At 40.3% G+C, this 21,550-nt stretch overlaps 1 protein-coding gene across 8 annotated transcripts in view; it reads left to right on the top strand.

The window, feature by feature from the left end:
• fryb (furry homolog b (Drosophila)) overlaps positions 1 to 21,550 on the top strand; it is a 76,850-nt gene that overhangs the window by 40,174 nt on the left and 15,126 nt on the right. For all 8 annotated transcript variants that reach the window (XM_031280568.2, XM_035990964.1, XM_031280565.2 and 5 more), the window contains exons 9-42: positions 315 to 407; positions 641 to 739; positions 3,555 to 3,656; positions 4,145 to 4,248; positions 4,633 to 4,741; positions 5,268 to 5,354; positions 6,369 to 6,540; positions 6,627 to 6,759; positions 7,553 to 7,660; positions 7,881 to 8,007; positions 8,567 to 8,680; positions 8,989 to 9,153; positions 9,464 to 9,550; positions 9,674 to 9,933; positions 10,097 to 10,286; positions 10,999 to 11,123; positions 12,203 to 12,260; positions 12,678 to 12,769; positions 12,970 to 13,142; positions 13,343 to 13,503; positions 13,588 to 13,698; positions 13,931 to 14,085; positions 14,292 to 14,391; positions 14,528 to 14,699; positions 15,072 to 15,328; positions 15,415 to 15,561; positions 15,726 to 15,894; positions 16,028 to 16,118; positions 16,308 to 16,381; positions 17,534 to 17,684; positions 19,095 to 19,198; positions 20,208 to 20,299; positions 20,465 to 20,558; positions 20,760 to 20,979. In XM_031280568.2, coding sequence (XP_031136428.1) covers positions 315 to 407; positions 641 to 739; positions 3,555 to 3,656; positions 4,145 to 4,248; positions 4,633 to 4,741; positions 5,268 to 5,354; positions 6,369 to 6,540; positions 6,627 to 6,759; positions 7,553 to 7,660; positions 7,881 to 8,007; positions 8,567 to 8,680; positions 8,989 to 9,153; positions 9,464 to 9,550; positions 9,674 to 9,933; positions 10,097 to 10,286; positions 10,999 to 11,123; positions 12,203 to 12,260; positions 12,678 to 12,769; positions 12,970 to 13,142; positions 13,343 to 13,503; positions 13,588 to 13,698; positions 13,931 to 14,085; positions 14,292 to 14,391; positions 14,528 to 14,699; positions 15,072 to 15,328; positions 15,415 to 15,561; positions 15,726 to 15,894; positions 16,028 to 16,118; positions 16,308 to 16,381; positions 17,534 to 17,684; positions 19,095 to 19,198; positions 20,208 to 20,299; positions 20,465 to 20,558; positions 20,760 to 20,979 — 4,496 coding nt within the window. The remainder of the gene's footprint in view (positions 1 to 314; positions 408 to 640; positions 740 to 3,554; positions 3,657 to 4,144; positions 4,249 to 4,632; positions 4,742 to 5,267; positions 5,355 to 6,368; positions 6,541 to 6,626; positions 6,760 to 7,552; positions 7,661 to 7,880; positions 8,008 to 8,566; positions 8,681 to 8,988; positions 9,154 to 9,463; positions 9,551 to 9,673; positions 9,934 to 10,096; positions 10,287 to 10,998; positions 11,124 to 12,202; positions 12,261 to 12,677; positions 12,770 to 12,969; positions 13,143 to 13,342; positions 13,504 to 13,587; positions 13,699 to 13,930; positions 14,086 to 14,291; positions 14,392 to 14,527; positions 14,700 to 15,071; positions 15,329 to 15,414; positions 15,562 to 15,725; positions 15,895 to 16,027; positions 16,119 to 16,307; positions 16,382 to 17,533; positions 17,685 to 19,094; positions 19,199 to 20,207; positions 20,300 to 20,464; positions 20,559 to 20,759; positions 20,980 to 21,550) is intronic.

The raw sequence follows: 21,550 nt of genomic DNA, 5'->3' as shown, positions 1-21,550 counted from the left end.
TGACGGTCAGTTATAACGGAAAAAGAACATAAATAAACTACTTGAATGTAGATTTTCTTTAGGGCTTTATTACGTGGTATCGGATCGGTGCATAAACTCCAGTACTTCCCGATACCGATACCAGCATTTTAGGGAGTATCGGAGGCGATACCGATACTGGTATCGGTATCGGAACATCTCTAATTGCAGTGGTGAAAATGTTTCTCATTTCCTTCACCCATTACAATACAGGGATTTGAACCTTGCAATCACAGAATTATCATGTACATACATTATTTCTCTCACTGTCTCTCTTTCTCTCTTTATGTCTTTAGGAGTGTGCGCAGTATTTCTTGGAAGTGAAGGATAAAGACATTAAACACTCATTAGCCGGACTCTTTGTGGAGATTCTTGTACCTGTAGCTGCTGTAAGTGCATTTCATCTTAGTGCTAAGAGCACTACTCTGTGCACTTTTGCTTTTTGGATCCATTGTAAGCCAGAGTCGCATTGAAGTTATTGTTTGTCTTTAAATAAAAAGTCTGTTAGTCTTTTTGCTGTACAGTATACCTGCTGGTCTAAATATATAGTGTTTATATCCGGTTGGGGTCTGGTAAAAAACACTTTTCTAAACTAACTTTTGTGTTATGCTTCCTCCCCCAGACTGTGAAGAACGAGGTGAACGTGCCATGTTTAAGAAATTTCGTAGAAAGTTTGTACGATACCACACTGGACCTGTCCTCTAGGAAGAAACACTCTCTGGTAAGTTTCTCCCCATATTCTGTTTCATCACTGCTCATCTCTCTTCATTTCCTCTCCATTAACAGCAATTGGTGAAAGCACTTACTGTAACTCTCTAACATGTAGGCTTTTATCTCTCCATGGGAAGGAGACCGGAGTGCAGTATGCAGTACGCAGGCTAGTTTTTGTAGCAGTGCCATATGGGCAATATTTGCCCACAGCAGGGAAACAGGCAAGGGAATCAGCAAATTAGATGCAGTATATCTCCCTTATTAAAATAGTTGTCTTACACGAACAAGCATGCTATAAAACTACTCTGTTTATTTGTCAGAACTGGTATGAAAATTCCGTTTGTCACAGTCTAAAAGTTTTAACCATGCATGTTAAGGAAATTATGGAACAGGCGACGCTCTTTGATGCAGGATTACCAAATTTAACTGCATTCTTTCCTTGTAAAAAGAATCTTCCTCACTAATCTTTCCTATACATTTCTTTTAGTTTCTGAAGTCTTATTTTCCTTAAAATAAGTAAAAAGAACAGAAAGACACTAATTTCTAGAAGATTCTTAAAAGAATTGATTGAAATTGGAATTTTTTTTCACTGGTTTTAAGATAGTAAGGTTTTTATGACTTAATAAAATGAAGATTCTTTGTAGTCCAGCGCAGCAATGGTCTCCTTAGGTTTCTCCTGAATATATAAAGCTTTATTGCAGACACAGGTCCATATAACACATAATACAGTATACATAGTATAAAAAGGAGATACAAAAACACATAAAAAATTGCATATTAACCTATAGGATACACAATAATACATAAAAATTGCATATGAGCCTATAGGATATAAAGGCTATTGCACCAATGTCGTCTTAACCTAGAAGTGTATCTATAACAGCTTTTCAGAGGGCTGACTAGAGCTTCAATTATGTGGTTCTCTGACTTGTCCAAGCGACACATAAAACTAAACATCAATTGTCTTAAGAGTGCCTCACACGTTGGCACTCTAGTGGACACAAACAAATGACTGGCACTCTGCCACCTAGGGACACGGAGCATCAGTCTCATTGCATCATTGTATGCTACCTTGAGCCTCTGCATACTCTTTTTCTTATAATTAGACCACAATTGAGCAGTATATAACGGTGTGATGTAGGTTCTAAACAGAGAGCACTTCACAGAGTCAGAGCACATAGAGAACCTCCTTATAAGCATGTTAGCTTGAGAGTAGATTTGACAGCGCTGTCGGTAGAGGTCTTTATCATCCGTCCAGTCATCAGATATGACATGTCCTAAATATTTAATTTCCTCACACACAGCAAGAGGACTATCTGACAAATAAAAAGTCGGAAAAGTTGATTTCCTGTCCTCGTCACTTCTAACTATCATTATGTGACTTTTCATAGCATTATACTTTATGTCATAATCAAGGCCATACTGAGAACACACCTTCAGCATCTGCTGCAGCCCAGCACTATATGGACAGAGCAGGACCAGATCGTCTGCATACATAAGATGATTAACAGTAGTGTTGCCCACAAGACAGCCAGTTTGTAACCTATTTAACTGATTTGATAATTCATCCATATAAACATTAAATAAAAGAGGAGACAAAATCCCTCCTTGCCGCACTCCGTTACTAACACAGAATGGAGCAGATACAACATTATCCCATTTAACCTGAAACGTTTGGTGGGCATCCTGAATGTTGCCCCACCTTTGAGTTGTATTCCACAGCCATTTGAGAACATGGCATCAGGCTGCTGTGTTGTTTTATTGCTGGTTGCTGCTGATGTGCTATTTATGATACAGTATGTGCACGGGTTCCTCCTGCTGCGACAGAGGCTTGTGTCCTCAGGGCTGCAGACATGTCACTCAACCAGTATGCACATTTCCTTTGTCACATTCTCCAAATCCTCCGAGCAAACCATGCATTTAATGCTTGACACACCTCTCTGCACACATACTGTATGCTTTTTTTCATTTTTTTTAAATACTGCCATGTCAGAGCAGAATGTACAGACATGATGGGAATGACAGTAATTTGATGCATTTCTGTAATTGTTTTTATTTAACTGAGTACCTGTGAGAGCGAGTGAGAGGTTCAAAGAGAACTTTGATAAGGAATGACAAGTAAATGATGCGCTCCTCCTCCCATAACCATTCATGACAAGGGTGTACCTGGAGTCACACTAGTCTATTGAAGGTATTCATGTTTAAGAATGATCTGCATGCGGACTTGCATACCCTTACCAGATGATTGAACAGACGAGACACCAAGTTCAGATTCCTGTATGTGAACTTTATGTTGAAAGTTTTCCATAAACTTGTAATGGTATTGTTCAATCTGTTGCGTTAATTTTGTCCATGAAATGGAGGGAAAAAAGTGTTCACAATTGCAATAAATTAATTAAACGTCAGACTCACCCATTCTTCTAATGAAACCCAGTGGCAAGATAAATCACAGAAAATGTTTTGTTTTGTTAAATTGTTTTAATTCCAGAGATGATTGGAAAAAAATCAGGTTAATGAGGGATTCATGAGGCCTGAAACAAGTGGAACATGATTGTGAAAAGCTTAATCAGAAATAATGTAATTGCCCATTGCTTTTAGATGATGAAGGAAGAGCTCAGAAATTAGATTTTAGCTTGAAACGAAAACATTTTTTGACTGACTTTCATAGTCTAAAACCGGTTTCAAAGATGCATGCAAGTTGCACGCATGTAGAAAACGTGTGAGGAAGACAGCCATAATCCGTTGTTTATGTCTACATAGAATATACTTTGAATTTAAAGTGCCTGATGCAAATGTCTCCCATCTGTCTTCTCTCTCCACACCAGGCTCTGTATCCTCTGGTGACCTGCCTGCTGTGTGTCAGTCAGAAGCAGTTCTTTCTCAGCCGCTGGCACATTTTCCTCAACAACTGCCTCTCAAACCTCAAGGTCAGCTTTCTGTCCCTACCATGCAAATGCAAGAATTACCAGTAGGGGTTATTTGTATAGATCACAAGCAGTGTTATACTCGCACACAAAAACAATGCAGCCTGTGCAATAAATATCTGCCCACTGGGAACGATCTTGACAAGGAACAGTACATGCACACCACAGTGAACTTCAACTTTTAACATCAACCATCAGTATGAATTGCCTCAAGGGAAACACTGCAGGTTAAGAACATAGGGATTTATGGGTGCTCATTAAGACTTGTGTACAAGATTTATGATCACACTGTGTATGCTGAGAAAGCAGTTTATGTAGTACATACAGTAAATCACATGTCTGTAAGGTACATTATATGAGGAAGGCATGTCTGTTTGTCATGTTGGCTAAGAGGAATTAACCTGTGAAACATTTTTTGTGAGATGGAGGTATGTGAAATACTACTCCTGGTGAAACATAATAACTTTTTGTCTCCATGTGCATGAACGCAGAATAAAGACCCCAAGATGGCACGTGTGGCTCTAGAATCACTCTACCGCCTGCTGTGGGTCTACATGATCCGAATAAAGTGCGAGAGCAACACTGGAACACAGAGGTAACAGTCACATGTGGTTATATTTCTCATCAACAAAATGTAAGATGTAACTTTAATCGTGTAAAGTCTTTAGCATCAATATTTCATTGTTAACTAAATAGTGATACCCTGTTATAATAACCATGAACAAGTTAAGTTTTAGCTGTGTTTATGCTTCTTCTTTTGTGCTGTTAACATTTCTGATGTAAAGTGTTTTGCAGATTTACTTCTTAACTCAACCAAGTTATCAACTCTGTGAAATACAGAGCATTGTTGTGGTGTTTTGCGTGCTTCCTAAAATTGATGTGGACATGATTTATTATCATTAAAAAGAGAAACGTGTAACGATTTTCCTGAGGTTCTTAACCTATTTCTCCTCTCTCTTGTCTCTCCTTCTTCCCTCAGTCGGCTGACGTCGATCACCTCCACTCTGTTCCCCAAAGGGAGTCGGAGTGTTGTGCCCAGAGACATGCCCCTTAATATTTTTGTCAAGATTATCCAGTTTATTGCGCAGGTGTGTATCACACTTGCACACACTCTCATGCACAAACTCACATGAAGTCTTAGATGTAGGTCGGTACTCTCTGCTTTAGGTCAAAGCACATGAGAAATGACCGGAGTTTGTTGTGTTTAGTGTGGAACCAACAGTGTGCCAACTTCTAAGATTTATTCTGTGCTTCTCTCTGCTATCACTAAGAAACACAAACACTGGTTAATCTAAAATTCTTAGTTGACAGAGTTGCTGGTCAAAAGCTAAAATATATATAATTTCAGTACCTTCTCCCACAGTTGCTCTGATAATACATGCTTACCAAACAATATACTGTATATGACATTTGGTGTAAATAACACTTATTATATCCATACATTGTCTTGTCCTTAGATCTCTTTTTTTCATTTGTTATTTCTTTATGTTATCAGTTATTTAATAAAAATGTCCCATCAGTGCACCATCGGTGACAAACAGTCGATGTACTAGCTGCCTCATACCACATTAACTCTGAAATCCTGTAACAGCAGTTTGTTTGTCTTCTGTTCAGGAGAGGCTGGATTTCGCCATGAAGGAGATCATATTTGACCTGCTGAGTGTTGGGAAACCTGCCAAAGCCTTCAGTCTCAACCCAGAGGTAAAGAGAGCACACATATTTATAGTGTATCTCCTGGCCATATCACAAGGATGAGCATTCCAGTTGTTATTGTTAGTCTTCAGTCAGCGAGGAAGGTAAAGAACGGTGTGCTCTCTGTTGGAGCTTTGAATAGGGACCTTTGCAGCTGTGGTAAAGAGATGCATTTGGGGTTGATCATATGCAATAGGATTACAGGATTCTGGTCATATGGACAGAAACAAATATTACAATCACTGCAGTTTAAATGGGGAACTCCACTGATTTTATTTATGAAAGTCTGTTTACAGATGTTGGGGAGTACTACTGCATATGTGCAAAAAGTTGCATAATGCCTTTTGTGGCTGCAGAGAGTGTCTGTTAAACTGCCTCAAGTGATGTCACTTCAATCAGCGTCAGTTGGGGCTGAAGACTACAAGTTTGAAAATTAAATAAATCTGCGGGTGTGGAGTTAGAAGGAAGTGAGCCTACCAGACCTCTGTAGCTCACTCCTAATCTCTGCTTGAGGCTAGTGTCTCGAGGCTAAATTAGCCGCCACTAGCATAACACTACTGAATCTCTGACCAAACTGTTGCCGGTCTAGTTGCATTGTGGGTAATGTAAGTGCCAGGTTTTGACAGGGAATAAGTGGAATTTGAAAGATAAGAAAGAGGTCCTGTTGCATCAATTTTCAGTTTGTTTTGGATAATTCAGAAATATTTACAATTACAGTAAGACAGTAATCAGGATTTTGAGATCACAATATATAAACCATTAATCATATACATGTAGTAGTACATTACAGACACTGTAAGATCACTTATAAATAGAAGAAAACAATTCTGTATTGAGAGGCACTGACTTTTTGAATGTTTAAAAAAAACACAATATTCCCAAATAAACATTCATACACAGTAGTAAAGATACTGTTGTGGCTGGTGATGTGCGTTTACTCAATCCTTGCTACAAATTTGCCATTGCTCTTGATAAACAGACTCTGGCACATATTGAGGATGCTGTATTTTATCGGTGTTCCAGCGTATGAACATAGGTCTCCGGGCGTTCCTGGTGATAGCAGATGCTCTGCAACAGAAGGACGGAGAGCCTCCCATGCCCAACACAGGAGCAACTCTGCCCTCTGGAAACTCTCTGAAGAAAAAGAAAACTTATCTCAGCAAGACACTTACTGAAGAGGAAGCCAAACTAATAGGTCTGTGTTTGTCTGTAGGCATTCAAACTAGTTTAACTTGAATGTAGTCTCTAACTCCATGAACTGTCTCTTCCTGTTCTCCACAGGCATGTCCTTGTACTACTCCCAGGTGCGAAAGGCTCTGGACAACATCCTGAGACACTTGGACAAGGAGGTGGGTCGTTGTATGATGCTCACCAGCGTCCAGATGCTCAACAAAGAACCAGAGGACATGATCACGTATGTAACTACAAAGTGCAGCAATGTGTCTTTTCAGGCTTTTTTTTCACTTAAATCTCTATTGACATTAAATGAAAGAACAAACTCACAAACAGCAGCAAACAAAACAAAAGTAATCTGCTTTGGGATTGGCTTCACATTTTACAACCTTGGAGAGTAATGTTTCTGTAAACTATTATTTTAGTCCAGTGTTGTCATTTCAGTCTTGTATAGGGTCCATTTTCCCCATTTTCTGTCCAGTTGTTTTTCTTGTACTCTCAGTTTATGTGTCAGTCACATTAAAAAGATTTCTTCCACAATTGTTAGCCATTGATTCTTCGTTGGTGGTTATTCCTTACCCCAGTTCCGAGTGATAACTTTCTTGCTAGCATCAAGCAGTATTTTGATCAAATATCTATCACTAGCAATAATATTTTCCTCAGGGAATTTACATTGATAAAGCACCAAAACAACTTTTAGGGACCTTATACCCTAGTATTCGTTGTAACTCCTTACTTACCATTTCCCAATATACATTTACTTTCTGACAGTTCCAAAAAACATGGCAATGGTCTACATCAACAGACCCGCACCCTCGCCAACATTTCTGGCAACTGCGCAGCTGCTTACTTTAATCTGAGCTTTTGGCACAAGGCCTAACATTATATGTGATAAATATATTTTGCGTGTTTATATCTTTGCAAATCTTCTTTATATCTTTTGCAAACATGACATAACTGTATTTTGAGTTACAAATGGCTAACTTTCCCTGCCTTAAGCAAGCGTGCTTAACGTCCCCCTCCACTTTTGACAGTGGTGAGAGGAAGCCTAAAATCGACCTGTTCAGGACATGTGTGGCTGCCATTCCTCGTATCCTCCCTGATGCCATGTCCAAGCCTGAACTCATTGACCTTCTCTCACGGTGAGTTTGAGAAGCATTAATGTTTGACTTAATGTTTGTTATTACATGGTTATTATATTCAAAAACGCATATGTTTATTTCAGGTCTACTCCATTGCGTTACAGCTGATTATTTGACATGTTTTTATACATTTTGAAGAGATTTCTCTTTCTGTCAGTGAGGTCCCAGAACGAGATCTTGTTCATTCAACTCTGTTCATGTGTTTTTATCTACCCCTCAGACTTACAGTGCACATGGACGATGAGCTTCGTCTTATTTCCCAGAACTCCCTGCAGAGCCTGTTACTTGATTTCTCAGACTGGAGGGAGGACGTCCTGTTTGGTTACACACATTTCCTTTTGCGCGAGGTATAAATGAACTTGACAGAAACCTGCAGCTACCTAGACAGTAAAAGATTATATCCTGCATTTGCTTTAGTTGCACTTCCTTTACACGTGTGTTAGGCTTGGTTTATTGATAAACACTAGATAACAGAAGAAAATACTAATACAGCGTTGCGAGTTATCTGTCTCCATGGTTTAAAGCAACACCAAAGCACTTTTCCTCTTCGGCCCCCCCACAGGTTGGAAGCCGAATTGTCCATTACTGTTCTCATTCGACCTACAGATCTGCTACCCGATCTGGCAAACTTGCATACTGCGGTTTTAGCCGATAGAGGGCCGAAAAGCAAATTCAGAAGTGCTGTTCACCCTGTTACGAGTTGATGAACTACTGAAACAATTTTGGAAACATTATTTTAGGTACAAAATAATCTTTGGTGTTGCTTTAAGTTGATTCTGCAAAGGCAGAGGAAAAACACAAGAGTGATTCAAAAGGCTTTATCCTTATTACCAACAAATACTAGCATACTGTATTGACAAGCGCAGCCCTTCTATACTGTAAATGTCCCTCTCCAAATTATTCCAGGTTCAAGACACCCATCAGGGTCTTCAGGATGCATCTGTGAAACTCCTTCTCCAGCTGCTCACACAGTGGAGATTAGCGCTGCAGCTCCAGGGGAAGACGCGAGGTGGAGTTGAGGTTTGTAGTAAAAAAAAAAAAAATGTTTTTTAAATATTCTACAGACATATGCACCAGATATCTGTTCACACATCCCGTGCAATATCTCAGACATTACAAGTTGTTTCATTTTCTTTGATTTGAAATACTTTGTTCAGTGAGGGCTGACTAAAATGATGAGCTGAAAGGGAGTTGGGATTCTTCAAGTTTGTGTCAACTGCCACAACTAAAGGTTTACTTACCGGTCAAACAAGGTGACTTGCATTAATATTTGTGACTCTTTTCTTACTCTCCTCCCGCACTCTCTCTCTGTCTTCCGTCTCCATCAGTCCAGTCCCAGATTGCCAGAGCGAAGCCCTCACTGCTCAGTGCTCCATGCGGTTGAGGGCCTGGCTCTGCTGCTTCTCTGCTCGTGTCAGATCAGCACGAGGAAGCTGGCTGTCGGTGTGTTAAGAGAAATACGCTGCCTCTTCACAGCGCTGGGACATGCTGAGGTACAGCACAGGAAACTCACATCTTCACCAAACAATCTACAAGCTTCTCTATTTTTTAAACTTCCGTATAGCTTTTAAGTTTAGTTAAGTAGTTGTTTATTCAGTCAGTCATCATAAAATAATAATTATAAAATAATAATCAAGCAGCTGGTGGCAAATTTCTACTAAAGGGAGAAAGGACATGGAAATAGCAGAATGGAAGGAGATCCAGCTGACCGTAGCTGTGATTAGATATGCAGCCTGTGAATTCTCTCACATTGTATGACGCAGTTATAAAAATAGCTGATTCTATAAATGTCTTTCCCTCTAGGATGATGACAAACCCATGATTGAGGTCATGGACCAACTGAGCCCAGCTGTAATGGACAGCTTTGTTCACGTGGCCGTCTCTGACTCTGTAAGTGTATTTATGTGAAGGTATCAGGAATGTTAGTGCATCAGAAAAACGATTCACATCACAATCTGGCAAATGACTTTATTAGCTGCTGTGTATCATTCTTAAATTCCTCCCCTCCTTCAGTCCACCTTGCCTCTCAGCCACCATGTTGACCTCCAGTGGCTGGTGGAGTGGTCGGCTCGACTGGTGAGCAGCTCCTACGACGTGAAGAGCCCCAGCCACGTCTGGATCTTTGCCCAGTGTGTGAAGGACCCGTGGGTGCTCTGTCTGCACATCTTCTTGCGGCAGGAGCACCTGCCCAAACACTGCCCCACTGCCCTGGGATACGCCTGGCCTTACACTTTTACACGGCTACAGCTGCTGCTGCCACTGGTTGACCCCAAGTACAAGAACACACATTAATTATTTTGTACCTTTTAGGCACTTAACTGTTACTTTAATAACAGTCCATATGACCATAGAATAATCACGTATCTCATACAACAAACTATCTGTGTCTATGAGAAATTCAAATGTCCTGCCTATTCTCCTTTTGTCTTTCTGCAGCAGTCCAGTTAATGCTAAGAAGACCAGCACGGCAGGCTCCAGTGACAGCTACATCTCTCTTTGGCGTAACTACCTGATCCTGTGTCTAGGTGTGGCTAAGCCGAGCATCATGTCCCCCGGTCACCTCAGAGCCTCCACACCAGAGATCACAGCCACCACGCCCGACGGCAGCGTCACCTACGACAACAAGGTGTGTGTTTGTGCTAAAAAAAAAAAATAAAATCATTTCCAGGTCCTAAAAAGCTTTGGAATTTCAGAAACTTCACGAAAAAGCCTGCAACTAATGTTTATTTTGATTATTACTTATTCTGTCGGTTATTCTTCGATTGATTGATTAGTTGTTAAGGATCTGAAATGTCAGAAAATAGTGAAAAATTATTCATCACAATTTCCCAGAACCAACCAGCCAAAATCCAAACATTATAATATATTTTTTAAATATTATAACGATATAAACAGAGAAAAGCAACAAATCCTCACATTGAAGACATTGTAACCAAAGAATGATTGATATATTTGCATGAAAAGATTAATTGATGATCAAAGCAGCTGCAAATCGATTTATCGTTTAAGCTCTAAGGGAAAATATTGAATAAATATATTCAATATTTTCCCTTAGAGCTTAACGATGCACATTCATCAGTGCATCGGGTCAGAGCAACAATAGTTGCTCTGACCCGATGCACTGATGAATGTGATTTTAATTGTAAAGAATAATCTTCAGGCAGAGGGCTCACATTGGCGCTGTCATCATTAATAAAAAAAAATAAAAATAATAATAACTCAACCCTGGACTAATAATGATAGTGTAAGTAAGTAAGTGAAGTGTATATTGTAACCAGCTTTTTGTAAATTTGGAAAATTGCATGATCAATGTTTGTGTATTTCTTTTTATCGCTCAGGTGATAGGCACTCCCTCAGTAGCCTGGCTTTTAAAACAGCTTGTCCCGCTGATGAGAGCTGAGAGTTTGGAGATTACCGAGTCTCTGGTGCTGGGATTTGGATGCACAAACGCTCTGGTCTTCAGGTACTGGAACAGTGACATGCAGAAATGTACACCGACAATGCGCACAGAGCTTGCGTTGTACACATGGACTTGGGTCAAGTGCTAGATATTGTTTTAGGTACTAAGATGTCAAATAATTTTAATAAATAATTACAAAAAAAATTCTTAAAGGTCCTATCACATGCTGCTTTTTGGATACTTTTATATAGGCCTTAGTGGTCCCCTAATACTGTAACTGAAGACTCTTTCCCGAAATTCAGCCTTGGTGCAGAATTACAGCCACTAGAGCCAGTCCCACAATGAGGGACTATCGCCATTTCTAGCCACTGGGTGACCATAGGCAGACTGGGGGAACTCATATTAATGTTAAAAAACCTCCATAAAGTGAAATTTTCATGCCATGGGGCCTTTAATGTAATGCTCTGTTCAACAATCATAAAATTGCTTTTTGTCATTGTTATGTGACCCAGGCCTGTTGTTCTTTGGTGTGAGATTTTGCTTTGGCGGAGAATTAATACACAAAGCCTGAATGGAGGGAATGCCACAAAACAGATGTACATTAGATCACAATAGAAAATGGATGATGTGCTAGATTTGGTCCTTATCTCTAACATAAGAAAGTCTTTTCACGCTGCCTTCTTCTGTTACTGAATCCATCTGTCCTTACATTCTCTTCATAACTGAGATAAGCTGCATGCCTCTTTGACATTCAGAAAGAAAAGAAAAACTGCGTCACTGATGTAGAAGAGATTTTTTTAGAGGAACAGAGATGTATCACATTTTTTAAAAGGACAGAGGTTCCATTATGAAAGGGAGGTATTTCATTTTAAAAGAGATCATCTATTTTTAACCTGAAATGTTTTCCAAAAGGGCGGTCATTGTTATTAAGGGGATTAAGGTCTCCCTAGATAAATTTGTCTAACATGACTGTGTTTGAGGATTAGTGGTTTAAGGGCATGTGACATTTGGGTTGCACAAGATCTGTTACAAACTTGTTCCCTTAAATCAGGCCATCCTCCATCTACAGGGAAGGAAATTTGATCAGTCACATTTAGCAATGAAGCAATCAATTTATTTTTGCCCTCTCTGATCCTGTTTAGGGAGCTAGTCGAAGAACTCCATCCACTGATGAAGGAAGCACTGGAACGTAGGCCTGAGGTAACACACACACACACACACACACACACACACACACACACACGCACACACACAGTGAGAGAGAAACACACTGACAGCATTTAAACAGAATTAGATTAATTGTATTGATCTGAGACAGAAAATTGTGAAATCTACTCTTGATGAAATATAATCCTGGGTTAGACTTCTTTTATATACGGCAGTTAATAAGATTGTAGATGTATATTTTTTATGTTGTATATAGTGTATGCGCATAGCTATTATAGATGTTTTTCAATGGTTAATGATTTATTGTATAGGAAAATGGACTATTTGTACTGCTAATGTAAAGTTAAGTCTCTTTTCCTTTCAAGAACCAAGTATCCCAGTATAAACACAAAAACATACGTATATTAACACACATTTAGCAGTAAATGGAAAACCTGTCTGTGCTCTCAGAACAAGAAGCGCCGAGAGAGGAGGGATCTTCTCAGGCTGCAGCTGCTGAGGATCTTTGAACTACTGGCTAATGCAGGGGTTATCAGTGACAGGTAGCACACACATTTAATCCACTGAGTGCCCTCTAGTTGTTTTTGTTTGCTCTTTCCTTATGTGCTTGGGCTCAGGTGTAATCATTAATGCTTTTTCCCCTGTCGATTTACATATCCATCCTTCTCTCACGTGCTGCCTTCTATAATTTCTAGCCTGCTAATGCACATGTAAAATTAGATTTCCATCTCTTCCTCTACAGCACCAATGGAGCACTGGAGCGTGATTCCCTGGCCCTGGGTGCCTTGTTTCTTGAGTATGTTGATCTAACCCGGATGCTTTTGGAGGCTGAAAATGAGAAGGAGCTTGACGTGCTTAAAGACATCAGAGCCCATTTTAGCGGGATGGTGGCTAATCTCATTCAGTGTGTTCCTGGTAAATCATTTTTTTACTTATAATTCATAATACATTGGTCTGTCAGTAGTAGTAGTTGTAGTAGCCGTGGATTTTTCCCCAGCCACGGACATAAGGTCTAGTGTCAGCCAGACTGAAATTTACACTTGTAATCTTTGAGCATCTCTTTATTTTGACCCTCCATGTCTCTCTCTCTCTCTCTCACCCTCACATCTGCGCAGTCCACCACAGGCGCTTTCTCTTCCCTCAACAGTCTCTGAGACACCATCTTTTCATCCTCTTCAGCCAATGGGCTGGACCTTTCAGTGTCATGTTCACTCCCCTCGATCGTTACAGTGACCGCAACCACCAGATCACTCGCTACCAGTACTGTGCTCTCAAAGTAAGCAATACCCATATTTCCCAAACCTTACTACACAGCAGGAGTTACAGAAACCTTAGCGTTAACTCAACTTTTGTCTCCTAGGCCATGTCAGCAGTTCTGTGTTGCGGTCCAGTGTTTGACAATGTGGGTCTCTCCACTGACGGCTATCTCTACAAATGGCTTGACAACATCTTGGCCTGCCACGACCTACGGGTAGGTCAACTCAGGGATCAAATGTTGCCTCTAACTTGTTGCACAGGAGCTCTCTATGTGTTGTTGTTTTTTCAGGTACACCTTAGGAAGTTTGAATAATTCTAACACAATCATACAGAACTCCAACATGTTATTATTCAAGTCTTAAGTTTTTCTTTAATGCTGTTGCTCCTTTTGTGCTAATCCTATCTGGGGATTAGTCCCTCTTCATGATAACACGTGTTTGCCCTAGGTGCACCGTCTGGGATGTGAGGTGGTCATCCTGCTCTTAGAACTAAACCCAGACCAAATCAATCTATTCAACTGGGCCGTGGACCGCTGCTTCACTGGATCTTACCAGCTGGCATCTGGCTGCTTTAAGGCCATCGCCACTGTCTGCGGCAACAGGTGGGGAATCATGCATTTGTTACAGTTGTTAGAATCGGCCCTGCTGACGTTTGCTGTATCAAGACACTGAAGATCCACCAGCTCCAGCAAACCGCTCTATAACTTTTAACATCTTTGCTGGAATGTTTAAATGTGTAAACAATAAAATCTGAAATTTAATTTCCCACACTGCTCCAATTAAAGACCATTTCTCCTCTTGTTGCCAGGAATTACCCATGTGACCTTGTGACTTTGCTCAATCTGGTGTTGTTCAAGGCCTCAGACACCAGCAGGGAAATATATGAGATATCCATGCAGTTGATGCAGGTACATACACACATTCATAGAGGGTACATAAACACAGTTCTGTTAAATATGTATTAATTGCACACAAAGAGGTGGGAAAGGAGAACACAAGAATAAAGCCTAAACCTGACCATGCATATGAATAATATGTTTGCAGGTGCTGGAGTCTAAGCTGTGTGCGTACTCTAAGCGGATGGTGGAGCAGAAGCCTGGTAATATTTTGTATGGAACACACGGCCCCCTGCCTCCCCTGTACAGCGTCAACCTGTCTCAACTCTCAATCCAGCTGGCCAGCATGTACCCAGAGCTCACGCTGCCTCTTTTCTCAGGTACATTTTTCAGGGACAATGTGTACACAGGTTATGTACCACATACTCCAATACTTAATTAGAGAATCCAGGAAACAGGACCAAGACTAAAATACTATTATGTTTCTTCTGTGGAGAAGAGTACATCCTAGGTGCAGGTGTAAATAAAAATCTCACTCCACTCCCCACCCTGTTATGTCTCCCTACATTATCATGTTCAGTGTTTCCTTTAGGATTTTTTTAGCAGTGGGGGCAGGTCTGCACCCAATGTTAATTGAATTGACATTGCTCCCAATGTCTTTCTCCTGTTATTGAACACATTCAAAGAACGCTCAGCTTCCTCAAGGCACTTCTTACATTAACATTCTCTGACATTTTTTTTTACCCATGCAGAGGTGAGCCAGCGTTTCTCAACCACCCACCCCAACGGCAGACAGATCATGCTGTCCTACCTGCTACCCTGGCTTAGTAACATTGAGCTAGTGGACACGGGGCTCCTACCCCCTGCCTCAAGCCCCTGCACACCAGAGGAAGAACCTTGCGGTCAGGGGCAGGGCATGGGTCTGTCCCCTAGTCTGAGAGGCAACGGCTGGGGCTCCCTGCAAGCGACCTCGCTGGTGCTCAATAACCTCATGTTCATGACTGCCAAGGTAGGAAGCCGTGTTTGTGAAATGTTTCCCCCTTTTCCAGTGAAATCTCCTGCCTTTCAACTGCATTTTTTTCTTCACATTATCAGTATGGAGACGAGGTTCCTGGCCCAGAGATTGAGAATGCCTGGAACACTCTGGTGTCCAATGAGAGGTGGAGCAACAACTTACGGATCACGCTGCAGTTCCTTATCAGCCTGTGTGGAGTCAGCAGTGATACCACACTATTGCCTTATGTAAGTGTAGTCTGTACACACCGACAAACTACTCTAAAGAAAGTGGCCTCTTGTTAAAACCCCCAGTTTTCAAACTGATTTAAATACCATAACAAATGTGCAGAGATAATGTGAATGAATACTGTATATATATATATATATATATATATATTTTTTTTTTTTAGATCAAGAAGGTGGTGATCTACCTGTGTCGCAACAACACCATCCAGACTATGGAGGAGCTCCTGTTTGAGCTGCAGCAAACGGACCCAGTTAACCCTGTAGTATTGCACTGTGACAACCCTCCCTTCTATCGCTTTGCTGCCAGCAACAAAGCCTCCACCTCACAGACAGGTGAGAGGAGACGTTCCTGTCATATTCTATATTTTCATCTCAACATTGGCTTTGAACTTGATAGCTTTTTATATGACAGATGGCTGACTGTACTGTATTTTTGAAGATTGTCTCTGAAATGTCTTATGCGTAGGCACCACGTCCAGCAGTAACACTGTGGTGGCTGGTCAGGAGATCCTGACAGACACAGATGAGAACAAGCTGGTCAGAGAGAGTGAAGAGCGGTCAGTATTTTTTTTGTATACACAGTCTCCCAAGAGGCTTGTGCAAGTAGATAAAATATGTCAAATATGTCCGCATCGAATCAATTACGCAGTGATATTAACATAAACGTTTTAAAACCTTTCTGGCACAAAATAAGACTGTACACTTTTCAAACTCTGAAACTTTTAATGTCATGCATTTTCTCTCAGCATGGCCAGGGCTCACAACAGACTGGAGTCTCGCTACAGCAACAGCTCCTGCGGCTCCTACGAGGATGAAAAGAGTAAGTTGTCTTGGTTCTCATGAGAATGGATGAACAAACTTGCTGTACTTGTACAATGTGCACTCACACACACAGCCCACAGGGAATCACAGCTGAAAGAGCTCCAGGACAAGGATTCTTCCTGTCAGTCCATTGTGTTCGCCACTTTATTCTAAAACCTTCATGCTAATTGTTACTGATCCCCTCCATACAGACATAAATGTACAGATTGACAGTACATTGTTTTTTATGGTGAAGGCACTATTCACACACTGTTCACAGGAATCAGTAGCCAAATAAGCACAGCTTTTCTGGTGTTGCTAGGCTGAAACCTGTGTCTTATTCACTGCATTTCATTTTTGTTGTTTATGTTGTAGTTGTATATCAAACATGTTATGTGGATACGAGCCAAGGTCCACCACTGTCCCCTTTGACACAGATTTAACCACAACCACACTGATACCCAGTCTATCTTTAGCAAACGTCTGTGTTGGGAGGCTTCCAGGCATGAGTCTGCTGCGGGTAGTCCTCATGTGACTAAGCATGTGACTGTTTTAGAGGTGCTGGTAAAAAAAAATGTGTACGCTAAGCTGAGTTAGCCGTCTGTAGTTTCATATTTATCATACAGATGTGGTATGGGTAACAATCTTCTCGTTAACTCTTGACAAGAAAGCGAATAAGCGTGTTTCCCAAAATGTTGAACCTTTAAGCTAAATATTAAACATCATAAAATAAATACAGGTACATAAAAGACTTCAACTTGTATTGAACCATAAATGACTTTAATTTCTCATTACAATGAGTACATTTCAATAGTTGTAGACTAAAGAAAAGGAAATACACTATAGTGTAGTAGTAAATTACAGTGCAACACCTGCAAACATGCTGAAGAACCACTTAGTTGTTGAATATGGACTTAGTTCATGTTTGGAATTCCACGTGTTTTAAATGAGCTGCATTGGGGTGGTTTGTAAGTCACCTGTCACATTAGCTGTTTGTCACTGCCTCAATATTTACGTAGGGAAAACTTTTTTGTGCTTGACGGTCTATGGTGAATGTATTATGCAAAGATATCGTTAAAGTTCATAGAGAGAGCCTCATGTGTGTGAGATATACTGTATGTTTCAAGTATATTTTTATTAACTAAATCTTGGGATTGGTCTGTTTTTATAGCTGACCCACTCCCACCATATGCTGGTTGGCTGCTGGGTGTTCTGGAGACCAACCATCCTCAGCCGTTACCCATGCCCGTTAACGGAGGCTGCTGGGCTCCTCTGGTTGACTACCTCCCAGAAACCATCACACCTAGAGGACCACTGCATAGGTACACACAAACAAGCATAGGCACAAACTGTACAGACAATCTACTCTGAAGCAACCACAAAAATGACACACAGAAAACAGACTCAGAGTTGGAACAGTTATCAGCAACGTATCAGCAGAGTCAGCAAAGCAAGGTTTTTTCTAACACGGGCGACTTACACCGACCCACAGATGGTGTGATAAACTCGAGCACAAAATGAAACCCAGGCAGCTTGCTCTGTCTCTGCTATGTAGAGAATAAATATTAGAAGGGGTCTACTAATTCATCTTCTCCATCTCTCTCGACACCTTAAAAGTCTATACTGAAGATGAGCTGAAAATGAGATTCTGTATCTGCAGTTTGTCGTGTTAATTATCATTCAGTACTAAGACACGCCTCACAATTCCAGCAGCAATATATACACAAAACTAGTTTACAGTATAAAACTTGTATGTGTACTGAGTGACAGATTCTTTCTGGAAATCACTTTTTTTGCACAATCTGTCTCAGTTGTCTCAAGTACATTCTTTAACTTACTAACCTTTATGACTGAAGTGCATTTAAGAGGTAAAACCAATAAAGAATACAGGTATTCTCTTGAATGTAGTTTTCTTGAGCTTTTTTCTATATTGATGTGATTTAGAGCTGAAACATTTAGTCGATTAATCAATTAGTTGACCGACAGAAAATTTATCAGAAACCGTTTTAGTTGAATTCATTTTCATAATTTTCTTAGTCCTTTATGTTAGTAAATTTAAAACAACAAACCTGAAGACGCTGCCTTGCATTCTGGAAAATTGTAATGGGGATTTGTCCCTATTTTTCAAAGACTTTATAGACCAAAACGATTAATCAGTAGGGCTGTGCTCAATTGAAGAAATTCTTAGTCGACTAACACTCATTCAATTGTATCGACTAATTGATTAGTTGATTTAATCGACAGATCTGTAAATCTGAGTTTCTCTGCAAAGAGTCATGCAAAAGCACCACTTTAATTCTTGTGTTTACCAGAGATGTGCTCATACGTTTCTTGGAAATAAGTCATTCAGCATGAAAAAAGCATAAAACATGACTAATCGACTAAAGAAATCTTACCAAAACGACCGATTAGTCGACTAATCGACTAAGAGGGAGCAGCCCTATTAATCAGTTATAAAATAAGTCGTTAGTTGCAGCCCTAATTTGATTGAAGGACAGCATTCTTTTCTTTTTGTCCCTTTATTCTGAATAACAGAACAGAAATGTTGTCAGAGCTATATATTCGGGACAATTGCTCCAGTTCAATACATGTGGGCTAACTGATGTCACAGGGGCTTTAACCCAAGCCTTAAAGGATGGTCACATTCCTCAGTACACCACCCCACAGCCCTCAGATGGAGCAAGTATTGTTGATATTTTGTGCACTCACTGGAGTTGTGTGTTGGTTCTCAGGTGTAACATTGCAGTGATCTTCATGACTGAAATGGTGGTGGACCACAGCGTGAGAGAAGACTGGGCTTTACACCTGCCGTTGCTACTACACGCCCTCTTCTTGGGTAGGCGTACACAACACACACATACACATAACTTAACTCTGGTCTATCTTCTTCTAGCCTTTAGTGGATTAATCTTGAAAAGAAAAAAGAGGAATGAAAAGTATAATTTAAACAAAGAAAACAGTAAAAAGTCTCAGAGAAGTTCTCCAGCCGATCTCACTCTTATCTCCCAATGAGGGAACATGAGGTGGACTTAAAGGAACTTAAACTAAAAAGATAAGATCGAAAATCATCATTCAATGTCCTGACAAAAACAATGTCCTGTCCACACACACACACACACACACACACACAAATAACCTTGAGGTGTGTAGGTATTTTCTATGACATCCAATAAGCTCATAGCGTAACAGAATGAGGTTTTATCTCCCTCCGTCACAGACGTGCATTTCAGGACAGTCAATACAGACACATTCCCCAGTGTTATCTAACATGTGGACACATACCTACCCTGTCAGCTGTTCAGAAATGCATTATTAATGTACTCAGCATATTTAGCATACTAATCCTCTAGTTCAGGCTGTTCATTATCATCCAATCTGTGCTACTGTGTGCAATAAGCTGTCTTAAGAATCAGTTTTGTATGGTTTAATATTATATATTTTTGCTAACAGTGGGGTTTTAGTTATAGTAATATAATAGTAGGAGATACATGCTCCCTGGTTGGGAGTTGTCATAGCAACCAATGAAGCACAACAAGCCCTTGTACAAGCTGGCATTTAAGAAACCGTACACCAACATTTCTGGACACAGTATCTAGCAATATTTCAATTATCCTAATATATTTTATCATTATGAATAATTACTTCCTAAGAATTACATTTTAAGCAAGACAGATATGCAGATAAATGTCAGCATCAATACAAGCTAATAAAAAAGGGGCAACCAAGTCTCTAAATTATTTTGCTGTGTTTTTCTGTCATTCTTTGTGTGTATCTGTTCCCACCTGTTATAGTATAGTGATCTTAATCCTGTTGTTGTCTTACTGGATGTGTATTTTATCGGGCAGGTCTGGACCACTACAGACCAGAGGTCTATGAACACAGCAAACGTCTCCTTCTCCACCTCCTAATTGCCCTCTCCTGCAACAACAACTTCCAGGTTAGAGTGGGATCCTCATAGTTGTTGTTATTATTATTATTATATATATATATATATATATATATATATATATATATAACATTGCATATAGTGGCACTGGAAAGTTATTTAGTCAAAAATGAATTTCAATTTGCCACTGAAGAATCCTCCATTTTGCATATCCAGGTAATAGCCTCAGTTCTGATGCTGACAAGAGAGATCAGTGATAACAAGACCCTCACCATTAAGTCCAGCTACCACACAGAGTACCAGCAGTCGCGTAAGTAGAAAATAGTCAACATGCGTACACACATGTATTAATACTGTGACATTTAGCAATGTATAGAAATTATTGTTTGATCAGAGAACCGATTAAAAACAAGTGCTGAAACAGTACAGTACAAAACAATATTATAAAGCTGCTGGGATATACAATAATAGTTCACGTTGTTCTGTATACTCTATCATCATGTTCCCTTAGATGCACCTGACTTCCTGCGAGAGTGGCAGACGTCTCCAGTGGCGGACTCCGGCCTCAGCTCCACCTCCAACTCTTCTTCTGCCAGTCTGGGTGGCGGCAGCACTGCAGGCAGTGTTGGAAATTTGCCCCTCGTAACACCTGATGACCTGGAAGACCTTGAGGATACACCCAATGAAACGGACGAGAAAACAAACAAACTCATTGAGTTCCTCTCCACCAGGTATGCACACCTCCAGTGACATTTTGTGCAATTCTAGAAGTTTGGTGAACAAACGTTCGAGTGGGTGTGTTTGTGAAGTGAGTGTGTGTGTGTGTGTGTGTGTGTGTGTGTGTGTGTGTGTGTCATATAAAATCCATACAAATGTGCTGAAAAGGAAATGCTGGTTTGGGAATTTGTCCTCTTGAGGGTTGTGTTTTGCACAAATAGTACAAGTCAAGCAAAACATTTTTTTTTTAGAGTAGTTTGAAAATCCATATGCCAAATTTGTTTAAAGTAATTTGAAAATCCATATGAACTGTTTAGTGGTTTAGCCATCAACACTCTGTCCTGTTACACACGCACTTGAGTACGCACACACTCCACACCACACAGACACACAATACTATCTACGTGATCCAAACGTGACTTGTAATAATCACACACTCAGACTAAATATGCAATATCACAATTCCCTCTTCAGTGTGTGTGTGTGTGTGTGTGTGTGTGTGTGTGTGTGTGTGTGTGTGTGTGTGTGTGTGTGTAAATCTCACTGTAGTGCACACTGTGTGCACTTTGCACATACTTAAGTGCT

This window comes from Sander lucioperca, chromosome 13, assembly GCF_008315115.2.
Source record: "Sander lucioperca isolate FBNREF2018 chromosome 13, SLUC_FBN_1.2, whole genome shotgun sequence".
Classification (NCBI taxonomy): Eukaryota; Metazoa; Chordata; class Actinopteri; order Perciformes; family Percidae; genus Sander; species Sander lucioperca.
This window is presented reverse-complemented; position numbering and strand designations above follow the sequence as displayed.